Consider the following 18,345-nt stretch of genomic DNA (forward strand, 5'->3'; position numbering starts at 1 on the left):
TGAGAATGACAACAATGATAATTACTCATATCACTATCATCATTATTAGCATCGATGTAAGTATATTGGTGTCATCGTCAATATCATGATCACCACAACAACACCCATTTATTAAATTAATCCAGCACTAGATTAAACCGATCCTTCCACTAGCACTAAAATATTCACGCAAAGAAAAAGAAAAAGTGAGTTTTTCTTTTCAGAGCAACCATTATCCCGCCCAAGTAATGTATTAGCCAGTCAAGAGAGACACGTACAATGTGTAGCTCTAAAGTATTATAAAGAGAGCTCACTTTTCTTTTCTCAAGCATGATTGTAAATGACCTTTTCATGCCATGAATGCTTGATGAGATGAAAATAAATTCAGCACATAATATCATGACGAGGCGCAACGTGAGTAGTTATCGAACTTTGCTCTCGGCGAATAACAAGACTGGAATGTCTGAGCAAACAAACACGCAGTAATCCATTGCAAAACCGTTTCTTTTCGGATGCCAAGTTGGAGACGGATCTTTACACCATGGTCTTTACATAAGAAGAATCAAAGAATCATTGTAAAGGTCCTTGCTCTGAAACAGTAAAAAAAAATGTGAATAAGAATCAAGAAATATCTGTGCGGAATTGCAATGCCAAAGTCAAGAAAGATAGGTAACTCAAATGTAAATCTATATTGAGTGGGAGCAATTAAAAGAGATTCAACGAGAAAGAGGGGGAAAATGGGGAGATATCACCGTGACTTTGGTTGATTTTCATATTTTGTACATCTTAGATATATCGATGGTATCCTTGCAGTGGGTCAATGTACAATTTGTGGAAGCAGTGGCATGGAACTACAAAGAAAGGTCACAATTATGAATACACCAGAAAACAGATTAAAAGGGAGTCACAAAAAGCACCCGGTTTTCATGGTCTAACAATCTTCAACCATGTCACCTTGCGAACTGCTGATGGCTTTGTTGGTCACGTGACAAAGGTGTTGCTCGTCTGGCGCCCTCATTGCCACATCTATTTCTTTTGTCTTCTTTCTTTCTTCCATTCATTCATTTATTCATTCATTCATTAATCCTTTGTTGTTTTATTGAATTTCTTTACTCCTTTCATTCTTTCTTTGTTTCTTGCCAACGTTGGCTTGTTTGTCGGAATATCTGTAATTTTGTGCAAAGGGTAAGAAATTAATTACAAAGAAATTTTCAGGAAAGGTCAGCTATGGACGAATATGCAAATGTCTGATATTTCGGTGGTGATCCTGCTCATCGCCTAGATCGAGGATTGTTTGGTTAAAGGGATGGTGCAGTATTGGTGGAGATGAAAATTGGGCTGTTAGATTTTTGCGAGATACCAAGAAAACATTTATGATATAGTACAGAGCATACCATTCTAAGAGAAATTTAAAGTTTGTTTGATGAAAATCGGGTTTGGAATGACTGAAACATCCAAAAACAAAGTAAAACAAAGCAATCGTAATAAAGTGTGGGTCCCACACTTTATTAGAATTGCTCTTTTTTGGATATCTCAGCCGTTTCAAAACCAATTTTCATCAAATAAACGTTGAATTCCTCATAGAATTACATGCTCTTTCATATTTCATAAGAGGTTTCTCATTATCTCACCAAAAAATGTTAGAAACCTGAAAATAGGTCTCAGCCAAAACTATACGATCCCTTTAACCCTCTGTGTGACACAACAATTCAATGTTCATAGGTTTGTAAGCAAAATTGGTGCAAATTTGATTCACTGGCACAGAAGGGGTTAATATTTGTATATGATTCTTCATCGACTCTCTGTTAAGATAAGTAGGGCAACCTAACATCAAGTTACATTTACACCAACTAACTGGTGCCAAATAATTGCAATTTTTTTTTGTACATGGCAATGCAGAATGGTATCAAAATAATAGTATTAAATAACAATGACTAAATAAATCCAACTTCGTATTTATATATATATAAATTCGGATTTTTAATTAAAATCAAGATTGGCATTTAATGCATTCCTTTGTTGTGACATTTCATATATATATATATATATATATATATATATATATATAGAAATGGAAGGAATGAAGAAAGTGTGAAAATACATATTCCTTGGTGTTACTCCTGCACTGTATGAAATATGTTTCTTTGGCTACAGAAAGCAAGCTTGGAATAAGTGAGTAACGTTTTGAGGACAAAACAAGCAAGAAAGTGCACTGACTTCTTGCAAGCTCTCAGCCAGTAACATACAAAATGCATTTCTGTACGTCTTGAAAAAAAAATGTAATGACGAAGTTGGATTTATTTAGAATATGCTGTATTCTCGAAAATTTATGTGCAGAAATAAACTGTTGGTGAATACAGCATGAACTTTGTTCCAGTTTTGTTTTTTATCTTATTATCACGCCAACACGTGGACAACCTACTCAATATGTATGTATATATATATATATATATATATATATATATATTGTGACGAACTCGCCTTCTCGTCGTGAATTAAGAGAGTGTATTTGACTGTCTATACAAATGCCTCCGCGAGCCGTGTCAGGATGGCCGCGTAGGCGGGGTTCGTTTTGTTGCAGTTTACAACGATCCCTTTAAATTATTAAAACTACTAGTCTGTATGCTACCATGTATTATATTGTGTCAGAAGCAGCTCACCAACACAAGCGGCACACATACCAAGTTCAGCATCACTTATGATATGTCACTCCCAAGCGTCACTTGTAGAGAATGTTAAATTGGTACACTTATTTTGTAACCAACTTTTGCTACCAACTCTTGCTACCAAGTTCTGCTGACGTTGTCTTGCTACCAAGTTTTGTTACCAACTCATGCTACCAACTCAGTCACGCTAACGTGGAACACCTTTCACAACCATATGGTGGCACAGGTATCGTTGATGGCACGGGGTAAAAGTGCTGTATCGCACCGTTACCAACTTCCTCAGGCGACGACTGGAACTTGGATTGGGCACGGACTATGCGACAAGTCACATACCCGAAATCCAATGACGACGACTGGAACTTGGATTGGGCACGGACTATGCGACAAGTCACATTACCAATATACCCGAAATCCAACGGCTTGCTAGTTGGTCTTCTCAGGAACGGTGGTGCTCCAGCTCAAGACATGTACCACCACTCTGCACACCGCTGCTTGGTGATAGAACTCTCAAGAAGACACAATAGAGTCGTCAGTTCAGGAACACATGTACAGTTTATTACACATAGTAGTGAATATTAACAACACATTGGAAATGTATCATACACGGGCTACTTGTTGCGGACTATGTCACACAACGGCCAATTTATATACTTCCCCTCCTATCGCGGAGTGAAGAGGCAATCCCGCACGGCCGTAAGCGCCGCGGAAAATACCTGCAGTAGTCGTTCAAATTATTTGAAATGTTGGCGTGGTTACAAAATTCGTACAATGACTATACGTTTTAACAGTATCTCTTGTACATGGTTACTACAATTCGGCATGTATCATCGGTCTAAACCGGAGTTGGTATTAAATAACCCAAACTTGCCCATGACAAACAAGTAACCACATATTTAATAATAAATGTTAAAGTCATAATGATGCACTACCACCTTGAAACGTTTGTCCAACGTTTCGATATTGCGCCCCTTTCTATGTTATAGATACTATCGATCATAACAAATACTAATCGAACAGTTAAATCGAATCGGTTCCACCGAATTTCGTTACATGGCTTCCCTCCCCATGCAGGCTTCGTCCCTGGAGCCGAACACATGAAGAAAGAAAAAGTGACAAAAACAAAATTCACTTACTACTAAACGTATTGTGCACTTATTTTGTCACAAAACTCTTACAGTTCATAACAACGTTATGAGACAACTACAGTCTTTAGTTCACATCTGTCTAACTTTCATAGACTATTGTTCGTTGCAAACTCATCTTTCAAGAGTTCAACAGTCTCTTCGTTTGATTTCCTGACCTGGCTGCTCCCTTGCCGCAGACAGGTCGACACGAGGGATGTCACATTTCACCCTGGCATGGTTTGCCAGGATGAATCCAATGTACGACGAGAGGAACGGGCGTGCCTCAAAGAAGAGCGGCTCCTCGATCGGGGTAGATAATCAGGTGGTCTTCCCGGTGACCGAGAATAGCGTGCAGGGGAGGAAGAGTCGTCACACACTCGTACTGGTGCTGCTCTGCTGACGTTGACACGCTGGTGAAGTGTAGCCCTTCTTCCCAGCTCTGCTCGGCCTGTAGAGAATACCTCTGAGTCGTCTCTCAGAAGCTGGCATGCCGATGAATTACTTTCTGGGGGAGTCTCTGTCAAACTGCATTGACAGAAGTCATCCAGATGTGGCGGCACACAATTCTGAGATACGTCTTCGTCGTGAGGCGTGGTCTCCATGTCGTCCTCAGCAAGGCTGGTAAGGTTGGCTACCTCTGTTCCTTTTACCAACATCGGTGTTGTCGTTGCTGCACATTTCTGTCTCTCATTGTTTATACATGGGAGAGATACCCATGGAGTATGCAGCTGCATGTTCTCGAAATCTAGCGTGGTTTCCAGACCAATCAGGAGATCCAGACCAAGGATACCCTCAGCTCTTATGTCAGCTACTACCAAGTCAACATGGCACAAGCAGGAGCCAAGCTGAAGTTCCATGGTTGCATGTCCCTTTGTTTTCAGCCGAGATCCATCTGCTTGACGAACGATGCTTGTCACTGGTTCAAGTGGTGGCTTTCGCTCGGGTCTCATTCGCAGGTACATTCCTTCTGAGACGTATGACTGCGATGCACCATTGTCTACCAGAAACATCACCTCTTGCCCATTCACGTTCAAATTCACGTACAGTCCTTTCTGGAACGTGGATGACAGAAGTGAAGTTCCGGAACTAGGTAGTGGCGGTTCAGATGTATCTGGTTCAGATGCTTTTCTGGCTGGTGTGCACCCGTCGTCTGGAGGATTCATACCCTCCTTGGATGTGTCCTCCTTGTTATCAGAAGGCTGACTGTCCTCCTTCTGTTCGCTTTTAGGGAGTGTCTCAGTCTTTAATGCCAAGTCGTTTCTCGGCACTGGCGCTGGTTGCTCCTTCTCCCTCTTCTTTATTAGATCGCTGACTGCTTCGATCATGAGAGTGGTGTTATTTTCACACACCCTTATGGGTTTGTCAGCAGTGTCTTCATCCGTCACAGCCACTATGTTATCTTCCTTCTGTGACAGCAAGACTCCGTTATACTGCCGACGGTCGCTCTCCATCCGCAGGAAGGCTTCTGTGTTGAGAGCAGCTTGGATTGCCTCGTCGAGCGTACGAGGCTGAGCCCGGAAGAGGCCGATTCGAATATCCCGGTCAACTATAGCATCGAGAAAGTGACCTCGAGCCCATTTATCTTGGCCCGCTTCCTTGAATTCAGGATATGCCATGGATGTAAGCTCGCGAATGCTCTGTCCTAGCTCCTGCAAACTTTCCTTCGGTCTGCGTCGTCTGGTACGTAGTTCTGCCAGGAATACTTCTGAATGCGAAACAGGTCCAAAGCGGTGCTTCAGACGGTTCACGAGTTCTTGGTACGTCAACTGACGTCCCGTCTGCTGTGCTAGTACTTTGACAGCAGCTCCTTTCAAGCTGGCAGCCAAATATTGAAGAGCTTCCACTTCCGTCCAGCGGTTAACTCCAGCGCAAGCTTCGAAATGGCAAAGATAGTCCAGCACAGGTCCTTTGCCATCATATCTATCTGGTATGACAGCCGGTTTGCTGGTTCCGTTGCCCTGAACATCATAATGACGTATCTGGTCCCAGAGCTCTGTTCGACGTCGCTGGTTCGGGGCAAAATGGTGTGGCATTACATCTGGTTGTCCTCCAAATGTAACAGGCTGGTCACTTGTACGAGATGAATGCGACTGCTGCATTGGAGCTTGATGCTGCTGAGGTAGTAGCTTTGCCGATGGCGGAGCTGACAACTCCACCTCTCCATTTGCATCTCCAAACAGCTGAGGTGACACCACTGGTGGGGGTGGCAGTGACGACTGGTTAGGGCGCCCTCCAAGTGTCATCGGTGAGCAGCGTAAGTTAGAAACCGAAGTTGGTGCTACTCCAGTTTGTTCGCGCACCGACTCTGACACCTGAGCAATCAAGTCGTCGATTTCGCTAATCTTGCTCTCCAGCAAAAGTGACAACTCCAACAATGGCGTTTCGCGTGCCATAGTGAAAACACAGTTAACTACATTTATTCATACAAAAGTTACAAATAGGGATCCCACTCCTAACACCATGTGTGACGAACTCGCCTTCTCGTCGTGAATTAAGAGAGTGTATTTGACTGTCTATACAAATGCCTCCGCGAGCCGTGTCAGGATGGCCGCGTAGGCGGGGTTCGTTTTGTTGCAGTTTACAACGATCCCTTTAAATTATTAAAACTACTAGTCTGTATGCTACCATGTATTATATTGTGTCAGAAGCAGCTCACCAACACAAGCGGCACACATACCAAGTTCAGCATCACTTATGATATGTCACTCCCAAGCGTCACTTGTAGAGAATGTTAAATTGGTACACTTATTTTGTAACCAACTTTTGCTACCAACTCTTGCTACCAAGTTCTGCTGACGTTGTCTTGCTACCAAGTTTTGTTACCAACTCATGCTACCAACTCAGTCACGCTAACGTGGAACACCTTTCACAACCATATGGTGGCACAGGTATCGTTGATGGCACGGGGTAAAAGTGCTGTATCGCACCGTTACCAACTTCCTCAGGCGACGACTGGAACTTGGATTGGGCACGGACTATGCGACAAGTCACATTACCATTATACTCGAAATCCAATGACGACGACTGGAACTTGGATTGGGCACGGACTATGCGACAAGTCACATTACCAATATACCCGAAATCCAACGGCTTGCTAGTTGGTCTTCTCAGGATCGGTGGTGCTCCAGCTCAAGACATGTACCACCACTCTGCACACCGCTGCTTGGTGATAGAACTCTCAAGAAGACACAATAGAGTCGTCAGTTCAGGAACACATGTACAGTTTATTACACATAGTAGTGAACATTAACAATACATTGGAAATGTATCATACACGGGCTACTTGTTGCGGACTATGTCACACAACGGCCAATTTATATGCCTCCCCTCCTATCGCGGAGTGAAGAGGCAATCCCGCACGGCCGTAAGCGCCGCGGAAAATACCTGCAGTAGTCGTTCAAATTATTTGAAATGTTGACGTGGTTACAAAAGTCGTACAATGACTATACGTTTTAACAGTATCTCTTGTACATGGTTACTACAATTCGGCATGTATCATCGGTCTAAACCGGAGTTGGTATTAAATAACCCAAACTTGCCCATGACAAACAAGTAACCACATATTTAATAATAAATGTTAAAGTCATAATGATGCACTACCACCTTGAAACGTTTGTCCAACGTTTCGATATTGCGCCCCTTTCTATGTTATAGATACTATCGATCATAACAAATACTAATCGAACAGTTAAATCGAATCGGTTCCACCGAATTTCGTTACAATATATATATATATATATATATATATATATATATATTATACAAGTATATATATACATATATATTTGCAAATATGTATAATCATGTTTTACTCACTTATTTGATTGTCTATTTATTGATTGATTTTTCATTTGTGTACACACATTGTTTGAGTGTATAAATATAAAAATAAATAACATGTACATAGATGTTATGAAATTCTAACGCTTTAAATGGTAAGATATAGTCCTCTGTGTCTTAATTTTGCCCTTTATTCGACCCTTTTATAATTTCGAAACAGCCCTTTGTGGACCAAAGATAACCTCTTCTTTTTGAAAAGGGCAAAAGTACAGATACAACGTACTGCAACTTCGAGTATAGATAAAGTACTCTTGAAATGAGTGTAAGAAGTGATGTGCTGACATCGCAGGAGCTTATATTCTCTTGAAGGAAGAAGGTGTAAAGATGGCGTCTGACCCAACTCCCGTTCGTCTCATCGTCTGGTGTCTGCCGAGGACGATCTCCACGGCGATCGTCAAATGTCTTAGCGCCATCGAGGGACTCGAAGTGTGGTTCGAGCCGCTCTGTTACAGCGCATTGGCGGCACGCACGTATGAGTTCGCCTGCGGTCGGGAGGCGCCACTGGTCTACGAAGGTAACGAGGAAGCGATCGCTTCGGCTGCGGCGATTCTGTCCAGCATGATTGGCTCCAAGATCGACGCAGATCGTATTGCGTATGTCTATCGAAGTTTTGTTGTTTTTCTTCCCAAAAGCATACATTTATTACACTGTAGATATAAAGTTCGCATACATGTGATCTCATGAGTTGCCAAAAAATCATGCGATAGACATGATATGTTTCTTTTGGCCCTATAATAGACAGCGTATTTACTCGATTATTATTCTTTTATGACACTATGCTACCGTTTTTTTTTAACACTTGCATAATAGTATAGATTGACTATATTTTTTTTTATTGTTCAAGCACACAACACACACACACAAATAGAAATTATTTTATCTGATCACTATGATACAGAAATTTGTTTTTGTTAGGACAGTTACGTAATAGTACATTGAATGAGAAGTTTTGTAATCTTTTTGGAATAATCATATCTGCTCAGCAAAGTTAATGCACTTTAGCATGCGCGCACAAATACGTTGTTTTTTGTTTTTCCTACAAACATACACCGCATCATCCAGTCCAGTTTATAAAGCTGTCTTTTTTAGTACTCGAGAGCTAACTTCATGATAAAGTGTGCAAACAAGCCCCTTTTACTGCATGTTAAATTTTGTAGTTACCTCAGTAATAACTGAATGATTAATTGACGGCTGATTGGTTAGTCTATATAGCTAACAACATGCAAACTGCAATAATTACATACATGCGTTTGCGATTGGTCTACACAAATTTACACAATTGGACTCTGTAAAGCAGTATTCAGAATTTCTTCCTACTTTGATCCTACAATGATTGAACATTGTAGTGCGAAAGTAATTTCCATGTGAGTATGACTTTAATCGCTTTTCATAGCTATAGTCAAAGAGATGTACCGAAGTATTGTATATGAACCCGCAAGGGACGGGCGGGCGCAAAGCCGATATCAGCGAATGACTTCAATAATATGAATCTCTTACCTTCATTTGAATTAAAGAAGGCTCATTCTAATTGCATATGATTTTTTCTTCATGCTCTCTGTCCTTCTTCAGATATTCAACTGTAAAGAAAGATTTAGAATCGGCCGGTGGGAAGTATGTCTTGGTGAAAGATATGGCGTTTGCAGTGCGGGATGATTCAACTCGCGCCTTTATCCCAGCCGGCTTCAGGCACGTGTTTCTTGTCCGTCACCCGGTGAGGGCGTATTCGTCTTATCGCAAAGCTTATTTGAAGATAACCAATCTTCTCAGGGATGTAGGAGAAGAAACATCTTTCGACTTGGAGGTCGACGATGTAGCCCTCCCGTCGAAGACGTTTTACGAGGACTTATATTCTCTGTGGAAATACGTGCGCGAGTCCGGCCTCGATCCGGACCCGATTGTTCTCGACGCCGACGATCTGTTGGCGAAACCTTCCGAAGTGTTGTCGAAGTTTTGCCGACAGGTTGGGCTCCCCTACTCGGATTCCTTGCTTCAGTGGGATTCGTCAACAGCCGTAGCCGACTCATGGAAGGCACCCGGGGAGGCGGTGACGAAAGATTTGGTCACCATGTACGAAACTGCCATGAAGAGTAGCTGTTTCATGCCCCTCACAGAGCCCATCCCGCGAGGCCAGCTACCCAACGACGTGGCACGACTTTCTGACGCGTCGATGAAGTTCTACGAAAAGCTTCTGAAGAGTAAACTGTAACTTAACAACACAATCTGTAAAGATGGTGTTATCTTTCTTTCTGAGCTGTAATATTTGATGATAGAACGTCTACTAAAAACTGTTCACAAATTCGCGACTCCTGTTAGATATGATAGATTTGCATGAGGGGACTGCATTCTACAAGCTCTGCTTTTTAGAAGTCCCCTCAATTTCCAGCAATATTGTTTATGCATTTACCACAGTGACGTAACACTTATTTTTTTGTATCTCTGTTGGCAAGTTACCTGTATCTCTTTTACGATGTTATTCTATTCATCGCATTGTGGTACTGATTTCCTGACATCTGTGTACACGAGTGTTTCATTATATTTCTAATTATTTGTGTGTTGGAAATGAAATAAATCAACTTGAAACTTGAGATATGAGAATAATTAGACATGAAAGTTGTTTTGTTTACAACTTGAATTTGTGCTAATGCTGACAACAACACTGATGTCTAAAGGACAAGTTCACCTTAACAATCAGTGTGAATTGAGTGATTATAACAATATTTGTCAATCACATCAGTGAAAGTTTGTGTAAAATCGGACAATTTGTCCGGAAATTATGAATTGTGAAAGTTTCTGCCCAGTCACAGTTGGATTAGGAGAATACAGGTTAGAGGTTATGACAAACTCTAGTATAGTCTTCTCATCTATATGGTGGCCCTGAAACTTCCAAAAAAATCATACCTTTGATAGGATTGTTAGATTTTTCCTACAAACTCACACTGAAATGTTCTTCTATTGTAGTATTCTCTCAATTCTCATGTATATTAAGGTGAACTTGTCCTTTGAAGATACGGAGACATCTGCATAACTAACTGTAGGCCTATATCAACGTATTTATCCGAGCAAGGGTGGGGGGGGGGGGGGGGCGGGAGGGAGACAGAAGCGAAATATGAACTGTCAAAGTCGGCATATATATATATATATATATATATACATATATATATATAGAGAGAGAGAGGGAGAGAGAGAGGGAGGGAGAGAGAGAGAGAGAGAGACAGAAGTAGTATAGGTGTACGTATAGCGTCATAAAAATATGATTCATATTTCTATTGTTCTAGAACAAAAGAAATATGAAAAGACAAAAGAATTATGAATTATGAAATATGGATTATGATATGATTTATGATAAACAGATGGATTATGATATGAATTATGATAAAAATATGGATTATGATATGATTTATGATAAAAAGATGGATTATGATATGGATTATGATAAATCGATGAATTATGATAATAGATATGAATTATGGATATTTGCATAACAATAGAAATAGGAAAGAACAAAAGAATGTATGAAATATGAAAAATGAAAGATGAATATTCATGAGATATGAATTATAGATATTGACGATGGATGATGATTATGAAATATGAATATTTATGGATCGATATGAAATATGAAGAATGAATTATGAAAAATATGCTATTGTTTTAAGAATCCGCGTCATTGTTTCATCATATTCTTTTGTTCTCACATCGAGAGATATTTTCGAAGGCAATGGTCGAAATGGTCATAATGACGATTGCAATCGTATGCATGACATTTGTTTGATTTGATGACGTCACTCCGACAAGTTCGGACCTGTCCTCTGACCGACGCTCGCCCGATCGAAAACAAAAGAACTTTAAAAAACGAAGAAATACATAAAAATGGGGGCGTGTCCTCTGACCGACGCTTGCGCAATGCTTGCGCAATCGAAGACAAAAGTCAGGGCGTGTCCACTGACCAACGCTCGGGGACTTAAAGACAAAAGACTGGAAAAACAAAGAAATACATAAGACTGGACCTCAAGTTCACGATAAGTTCGGACTTGTCCTCAGACCGACGCTCGCACACTCAAAGACAAAAGACTAGAAAAACAAAGAAATACATAAGACTGGACCTCAAGTTCACGATAAGTTCGGACTTGTCCTCTGACCCACGCTTGTACGCGAGCGAAGACAAAAGAATTTTTAAATAAAGAAATACATAAACTGGACCTGGAGCCAGTGACGGGTTCGGACTCGTCCTGCATAAAACAATAAATGCCTCATACATATTCAAAGAGATGGTGGCGTCCTTTGGAAAGCAAAAGAATAAAAACTCGAAGAACATGCGAGAGGGACACATTTCAATTTGAAACCTTCCGAGAGCATCACATGTTACAGAATGTCTCAGCCGAACATCGCCAACACCTGGTGTCCCGAAATGCAGAGGACGGTGGAGAAGGTGGACTTGCTGATGTTGACGGAGTATCTAACTCTCATCGAAGTCTTGAAACGGGTGCAAAACGTGCCAGATTCTCCAATAGACGGTACTCCCGAAGATCCACAGCGCAAAGTGTTCCAGGCGGTTCATCATTTGGACCCAATGACTGTGGAGAGAGTGTACCCTTACGTTGGCAGGGTGCTCTGGATGAGACCAGATCTCGTCGAGTGCGGTTTTTTCCTGGAGTACATCAAATTTATTCTGAGGGGAGAGACTCAACAACAGCTGGAACAAAGAAGAGTCAACATAGGGAGACACGTGGAGGGGATAGAGGCCGCTGTGAGAGTGGTCTACAGGGCCTTGGGGCTCGAGACCGGCCTGCCCGACATCGTCTTGACGGACCCTCAGTGGAACGTGCTTTAGACGAACGACTGCTATTAACGGTGATAAAGGACACATTTCCTTCCGACTTTCACGCCGTAGACACCGAGACAATCTTACGCGCATGTCGGACAATTGCAAGCGAGGAACAATTTTCCCGTGTGCGACGAATCAAGCTTCGAGGCAATGAGAGGTTCGACGATTGTATAGAGGCCCTGCTCAAAAATTGTATAGAGAACCCCAATCATCCCAACAAGTACAAACGTTCGCTGATGGCTCTATGCTATTTTGTCAACATCTACCAATATGCCTGCATACCGGACGAGCGGAAAGAGGAATTTCGCGCGCAATTCGTGGAAGGACTCAAACGCTACAAAGTGCGCTGGTCGGAACACGCTCCGAAAATGACTGTTGGACTAATGTCGCGATACGTTTTACATTTTTGTCTGTATATGTTGTATAATGTATGGAATGTAGATGTTAATAGAATGTGAATTGATTCAAGCAACGAAATTCGCTGCACTGTGTGTATGCGTGTACAATAAATGATGCGTTTCATTTTCAAATGATTTTTTTTACTCGTTACCTTGTCTATCATTGATGCCTTTTATGTCATTGCAACGTGAAAGGAATGCCATTTCTGATGTTTGCTTCTGCAGTGTGTGGTTGCTGAGACGAATAATGTCTAATTCATTTGAGAGAGCGTTAGAGGAAATCTATTACGATCCTCAACATCCAGCTAGTTTCGGTGGTGTCAGTAAGTTGTGGAATGCGGTGAGAGAGGTGGAAACTGAAAAAGCGAGCTTGCAGGGTGTCAGAGACTGGTTAACGAAACAAGATGCGTATACAATGCACGCACCGGCGAGAAAGACATTTAAGAGAAATGTTGTGAAAGTGAGAGGAATCGACGAAATCTGGGAGGCTGATCTTGTAGATGTTCAAAATTTGAAAAGGTTTAATAATGGTTATCGCTACTTACTGACGTGTATAGATGTACTGTCGAAATATGCTTGGGTGGTTCCTTTAAAAAACAAAAAATCAAAAGACATTGTCGGGGCATTCGAAAGCATCTTGAAAGAGGGCCGAGTGCCTGTAATGCTACATACAGACAAAGGTTCGGAATTCACAAACAGACATTTTCAGAAATATCTCGAGAAAGAAGGCATTCACTTCTACACAACAGAAAATGAAACCAAAGCCAGCGTTGCTGAACGATTCAATAGAACGCTGCGAACAAAAATGTGGCGCTTCTTCACATTCAAAAACACTTACAGGTATCTCGGTGTAATAAAAGATTTGGTCAAAGGCTATAACAACACCATTCATTCTAGTATCGGCATGAAACCAAAAGACGTGAATATTGAGAATCAAAAGCGTGCCATAAAAAGTCTCTACGGTAGGGCAATGCGAGGGAAGAAGCGTACAGCTCCACGATTCAAGTATGAAATCGGAGATCAAGTTCGTATTAGTAAAAGCAAACTAAAGTTCGAAAAGGGTTACGAAGCAAATTTTTCGAGGGAGGTCTTTACAATCAGCTCCCGCGTCAATAGGAGGGTACCTGTCTACAGAATAAAGGATTACAACGGGGAACGAGTGAAGGGTACGTTCTATGAAAGGGAATTGATAAGAGTTTCGAAAGACAAGGAGACTACTTACAACGTGGACAAGGTTTTACGCACGCGCATGCGCAATGGGCAGAAAGAATACCTAGTTCGTTGGTCAGGGTATGGCAAAGAATTTGATAGTTGGGTTCGACACTTAACTCCGCGTTAAAAACACGATTCACGTTACTCTCGTTATCATTCTTCGCTTTGAACAAAGGAGAAGAGGCTGATCGAACATGGCTTCTCAATTTTACGTGACGCTGCCCAGTAATAGTTCCATGTCGTACTATCCAAATAACAAAACGTGTCAGTTTACAACGCGGCTTCACGCACCTCTCTCACTCAACGAAGATTACGAGGTGGGGTTGGCAGAAGTTCAATTTCAGTGCACGTGGTATAATGTACGACATGATAACAACACCCTCACTATTTACGATAATGAAGTAGAGGACGACGCTGTTCCATTGATGAAAAAAATTGAGATTCCTGCGGGATATTATAATTCTGGAGAGGAACTCATTGACTCGATCAACGAACAGTTCCGGAGAAAATTACGTAAAAGCATCACATTTTATTACAAGAGGACCCAACGAAAATGTTTCATCCGATTAGAAGGAAATACGGCGCTCCTCATTCCCTGTGGTTTGGCTATGATGCTCGGGTTTGAAGGGGAATGCCATCTCACGGAATCAACACTGAGTCCCATGCCAATGGATGTACACATGAAATTTCATACATTTTATGTCTATTCTGATATCGTTCAGTTTCAACACGTAGGTGACGCTGCTGTACCTTTACTGAGGACGATAGCAGTCATTCCGGACAAGGATCGCGATAATATCGTCAATACCTATATCACTCCGCATTACGTCCCTCTTAAGCTTTACAATTTTGAAACGATAGAGATTATATTAACAACCGAATCGGGTGAAGTGGTACCATTTGAACGCGGGAAAGTGATCGTGAAGTTACACTTTAGAGAGCGCTCTACGAACTAGCTGGACGCTAAATTTACACAGCGATACGTCTAACTATGGTGGTATTTCGCGCACCGGCAAGGATTTTTCACGACCAATATGGCTCGGGATTACCCGTCTTCCGCGGGGCATCCATGCAGAGAGGACACGGGCTGGGTAGTCTGGTGAAGGGGCTCTTCAAAGTCGCAACTCCTCTCTTAAAAAGAGGGGCTGTTGCTTTGGGAAAAGAAGCTATGCATACAGGCATGAACATTGTTCAGGACACCATCAACGGACAATCTTTTAAAAGCGCAACTAGAAAAAATGTGGCTCGGGCGGGAAAACACCTGGCCTCAAAGACTGTTCGAGCAGTAAAGAAAAAAATTGGGAATCAGACTGGAGGAGCGCGATTAGTAGTTGTAGGAAGAGTTAAAAGAAGGAGGCGAGGAAGGAAGCGTATCATTCGGTCTCGAAATTCTCCAGCGAAAAGAGCTCGCTTGCGCGACATCTTCGATTAATTCGGACTATTCGTTTACCAGTCTCATACACTCCTTGCTGTCTTTGCTGAACATGGCGCTTCTACACGACAAGAGCGATGTCTGCTGCAAGTCCGAATTGGATTTGTTCACGGTACCACACACTCAAATGAGCATCGTCAAAGGACCATGGGTAGAATATCACCCCGTTAGCAGCATCACCGATGAAGGGCCCATTGAATTCAACGTGTTCGGCACGTCGGAAGAATACTTGGACCTCTCTCAGACCATGCTTCAAGTGACAGTCAAAGTTACGAACAATGATAACACGGCTTTACCAGCTGATGCCCCAGTTGGTCCCGTAAACCTGTTTCTCCCATCTCTCTTTGCACAAGTTGATATCATGCTCAATGAAAAACTAGTGTCTCAGCCGTCGAATACATACCCTTACAGAGCGTACATCGAATCTCTGCTGCACTATGGAGGAGAGACCAAAGAGTCTCAACTCACTCAACAACTATATTACAAGGACAAAGCGGGGAAAATGGATGCCGTTAACCCGCTGGCAAGCTCTGCAGAAGCTAATCCCGGTCTGGCGAAAAGACATGGATTCATCGTCGAGAGTAAATTACTTTCTCTACTTGGTCCGATTTACGCCGACATTTTTTTTCAAGAAAGACTGTTACTCCCGGGGGTTGATTTGAAAATCAAGTTAAATCGTAGCAAAGACGCATTTTGCCTTCTGTCTTCGACGGAGAATGCCCGATATAAAATTAAAATAGAATCTGCTGCCCTCTACGTTCGCAGAGTAAAGACCAGTCCTACCATCATGTTAAACCACGCCAAGGCCTTGGAGAAGACAACCGCGAAATACCCCGTCAACAAAGTAGACGTGAAGTCCTTTTCCATTCCTGCAGGAAGCATGTCGATTAATAAAGACAATCTATTTCACGGACAGTTACCAAATCGGGTGGTCGTAGGATTCGTTGACACAGACGCCTTTAACGGTACTTTTGGCAAGAACCCCTTCAACTTTAAACATTTACGCCTCAACTTCATCTCCCTCACTATTGACGGAGAAACGGTGCCGATGAGACCATTACGTCCTAGCTTTGCAGCGGGAGCTGGACAAAGTTACATTCACGCTTACAATTCACTATTCATGGGAACCAACCGACTGTTTGTAGACAAGGGAATTAACATCAATCGAGAAGAATACTGCGAAGGTTATACCCTTTTTGCATTCGACCTTACGCCCGACCTATCTGACGGATGTCACTTGAATCTCATCAAGCAAGGAAATCTGCGCTTAGAGCTACAATTCGACGTGGCCATTCCAAACACCGTCAACTGTATCGTCTACTCGGAAGGACAAGGACTGATTCAGATTGATAAAAGCAGAAACATCATCTACGATTACCAATAAAACCTCTTCCGGACAACCGACTGCCGAAATATTCTAATCGACTATGGATACATCGCAGATTCAACGTTTCTTAGAGAACGATCCTATTGTCAAGCCCTATTTCAAAGGAGTATATGCGTCAAATTGTCTACCGCGATCAATTAGTGGGGCGAAGCAATGCTTCATCGCGAATACCGATCCTAGCGATAAACCAGGAACACACTGGGTGGCTTTCTACTTTTGCAACGGAAAAGGCGAATTCTTTGACTCTTACGGATATGAACCCTTAACTTACAGTCTTGACTTTGTAAAGTTTTTGGACAATAATGCCTCGGCATGGTCCTCTAATTCCAAACGGCTACAAGGAACTGTATCCACAGTTTGCGGACAATATTGTATCTATTACGTGACGAAACGAGTAGGGGGTCAAACAACTCGAAGTGTATTAAATGTGTTTGGCAAGGATTATACGAGAAATGATAAGAGAGTGAATGATTGGTTTAATCGACGTTCTGATGTTTCCCATCGTGTTCATGATACATCTTTTACTCTATTACAAATCGCACGTAGCTTCGATAGTTTGTAAGAAGATATTGTAATAGCGTGTATAACGTAGTGTAAACTTCTCTCTTGATGTGGATTGCTAGATATCTAACAGTATTTAACTTAGTAGTAATTTGTATATATCGTATGTACAAGCCTGTACTATTACCTTTTTTCTCTCACTCTCTCTCTCTCTCTCTCTCACTCCCTCACTCTCTCTCTCTTTTATTATATATATATATATATATATATATATATATATATATATCATATAACTCCAAATCATGAATATATGTTCTTTCATGTCTGGGAAAGCTAGTTTGAAAATAAGAGAATTAAGTTTGTACCTTTATGTCGAAACGTTGAGTGATTGTGACAGTTTGTTACCAATGGAATATATTATCATTTACAATTCATAGACCATATATTACTTAGGTTAGCGTACCTAGCGTAACAACCGCTTGAATACTTTGTAAAATTAGGTAACCTATATATATATATATATATATATATATATATATTAGATTAAACTTGGGCTGGGTTTCGTTCTTCATAGTAATACACACTTTGTTATTTTCGTTACGAGTATATGTCTCATTTTCTCTTTCGCTCTTCGTTTTCTTTCTCGCTTCTCTTTTCCTCAGTCACGCTGTATAACACATATCACACAGGACAAAACAAAAATAAGATGTAACGAGTGCGTTTTGTATCGTAAGAATATTGTACGTGGTACCCGTTTTATTTTCTCCAATAAAACAACAGACTATGAATATGTAAATAAATTACTCCTTGTTGTACTTGTTTTTCTTTGCTTCCTTCTACGTTTTGTGATTGTGAGAAAAAAATCATTACACCGTGCAACGAACAAACTATATACATTTCCACTGGATACGTAAAGAACTATTCCTCATATAAAAAATACAATACATTATTCAATTATGTTTCGATGTTCAAGCATGGCTT

At 41.4% G+C, this 18,345-nt stretch overlaps 2 protein-coding genes across 2 annotated transcripts; both read left to right on the plus strand.

The window, feature by feature from the left end:
* The first annotated feature begins 7,933 nt into the window (after window positions 1-7,933).
* On the plus strand, window positions 7,934-9,815 carry LOC139711261 (uncharacterized). Its single transcript, XM_071623172.1, has 2 exons — window positions 7,934-8,202; window positions 9,179-9,815. The coding sequence occupies exons 1-2, from the start codon at window positions 7,934-7,936 to the stop codon at window positions 9,813-9,815; spliced, it is 906 nt and encodes a 301-aa protein (XP_071479273.1).
* A 5,713-nt stretch (window positions 9,816-15,528) lies between these two features.
* LOC139711262 (uncharacterized protein F54H12.2-like) lies at window positions 15,529-16,860 on the plus strand. The gene has a single exon (XM_071623173.1). It carries the CDS (start codon window positions 15,529-15,531, stop codon window positions 16,858-16,860), a length of 1,332 nt encoding a protein of 443 aa, XP_071479274.1.
* Window positions 16,861-18,345: the final 1,485 nt, after the last annotated feature.

Source organism: Diadema antillarum, unplaced genomic scaffold, assembly GCF_040938485.1.
Source record: "Diadema antillarum isolate AM-2024a unplaced genomic scaffold, OU_Dant_1.0 seq00001630_RagTag, whole genome shotgun sequence".
In the NCBI taxonomy this organism is placed as follows: Eukaryota; Metazoa; Echinodermata; class Echinoidea; order Diadematoida; family Diadematidae; genus Diadema; species Diadema antillarum.

Excerpts from the sequence above, each read along its gene's own strand:
- LOC139711261 (XM_071623172.1), top strand. The coding sequence starts at position 7,934 with ATGGCGTCTGACCCAACTCCCGTTCGTCTCATCGTCTGGTGTCTGCCG. Across the intron at positions 8,203-9,178 it reads ATCGACGCAGATCGTATTGC|ATATTCAACTGTAAAGAAAG; the intron begins GTATGTCTATCG and ends GTCCTTCTTCAG.
- LOC139711262 (XM_071623173.1), top strand. The coding sequence starts at position 15,529 with ATGGCGCTTCTACACGACAAGAGCGATGTCTGCTGCAAGTCCGAATTG.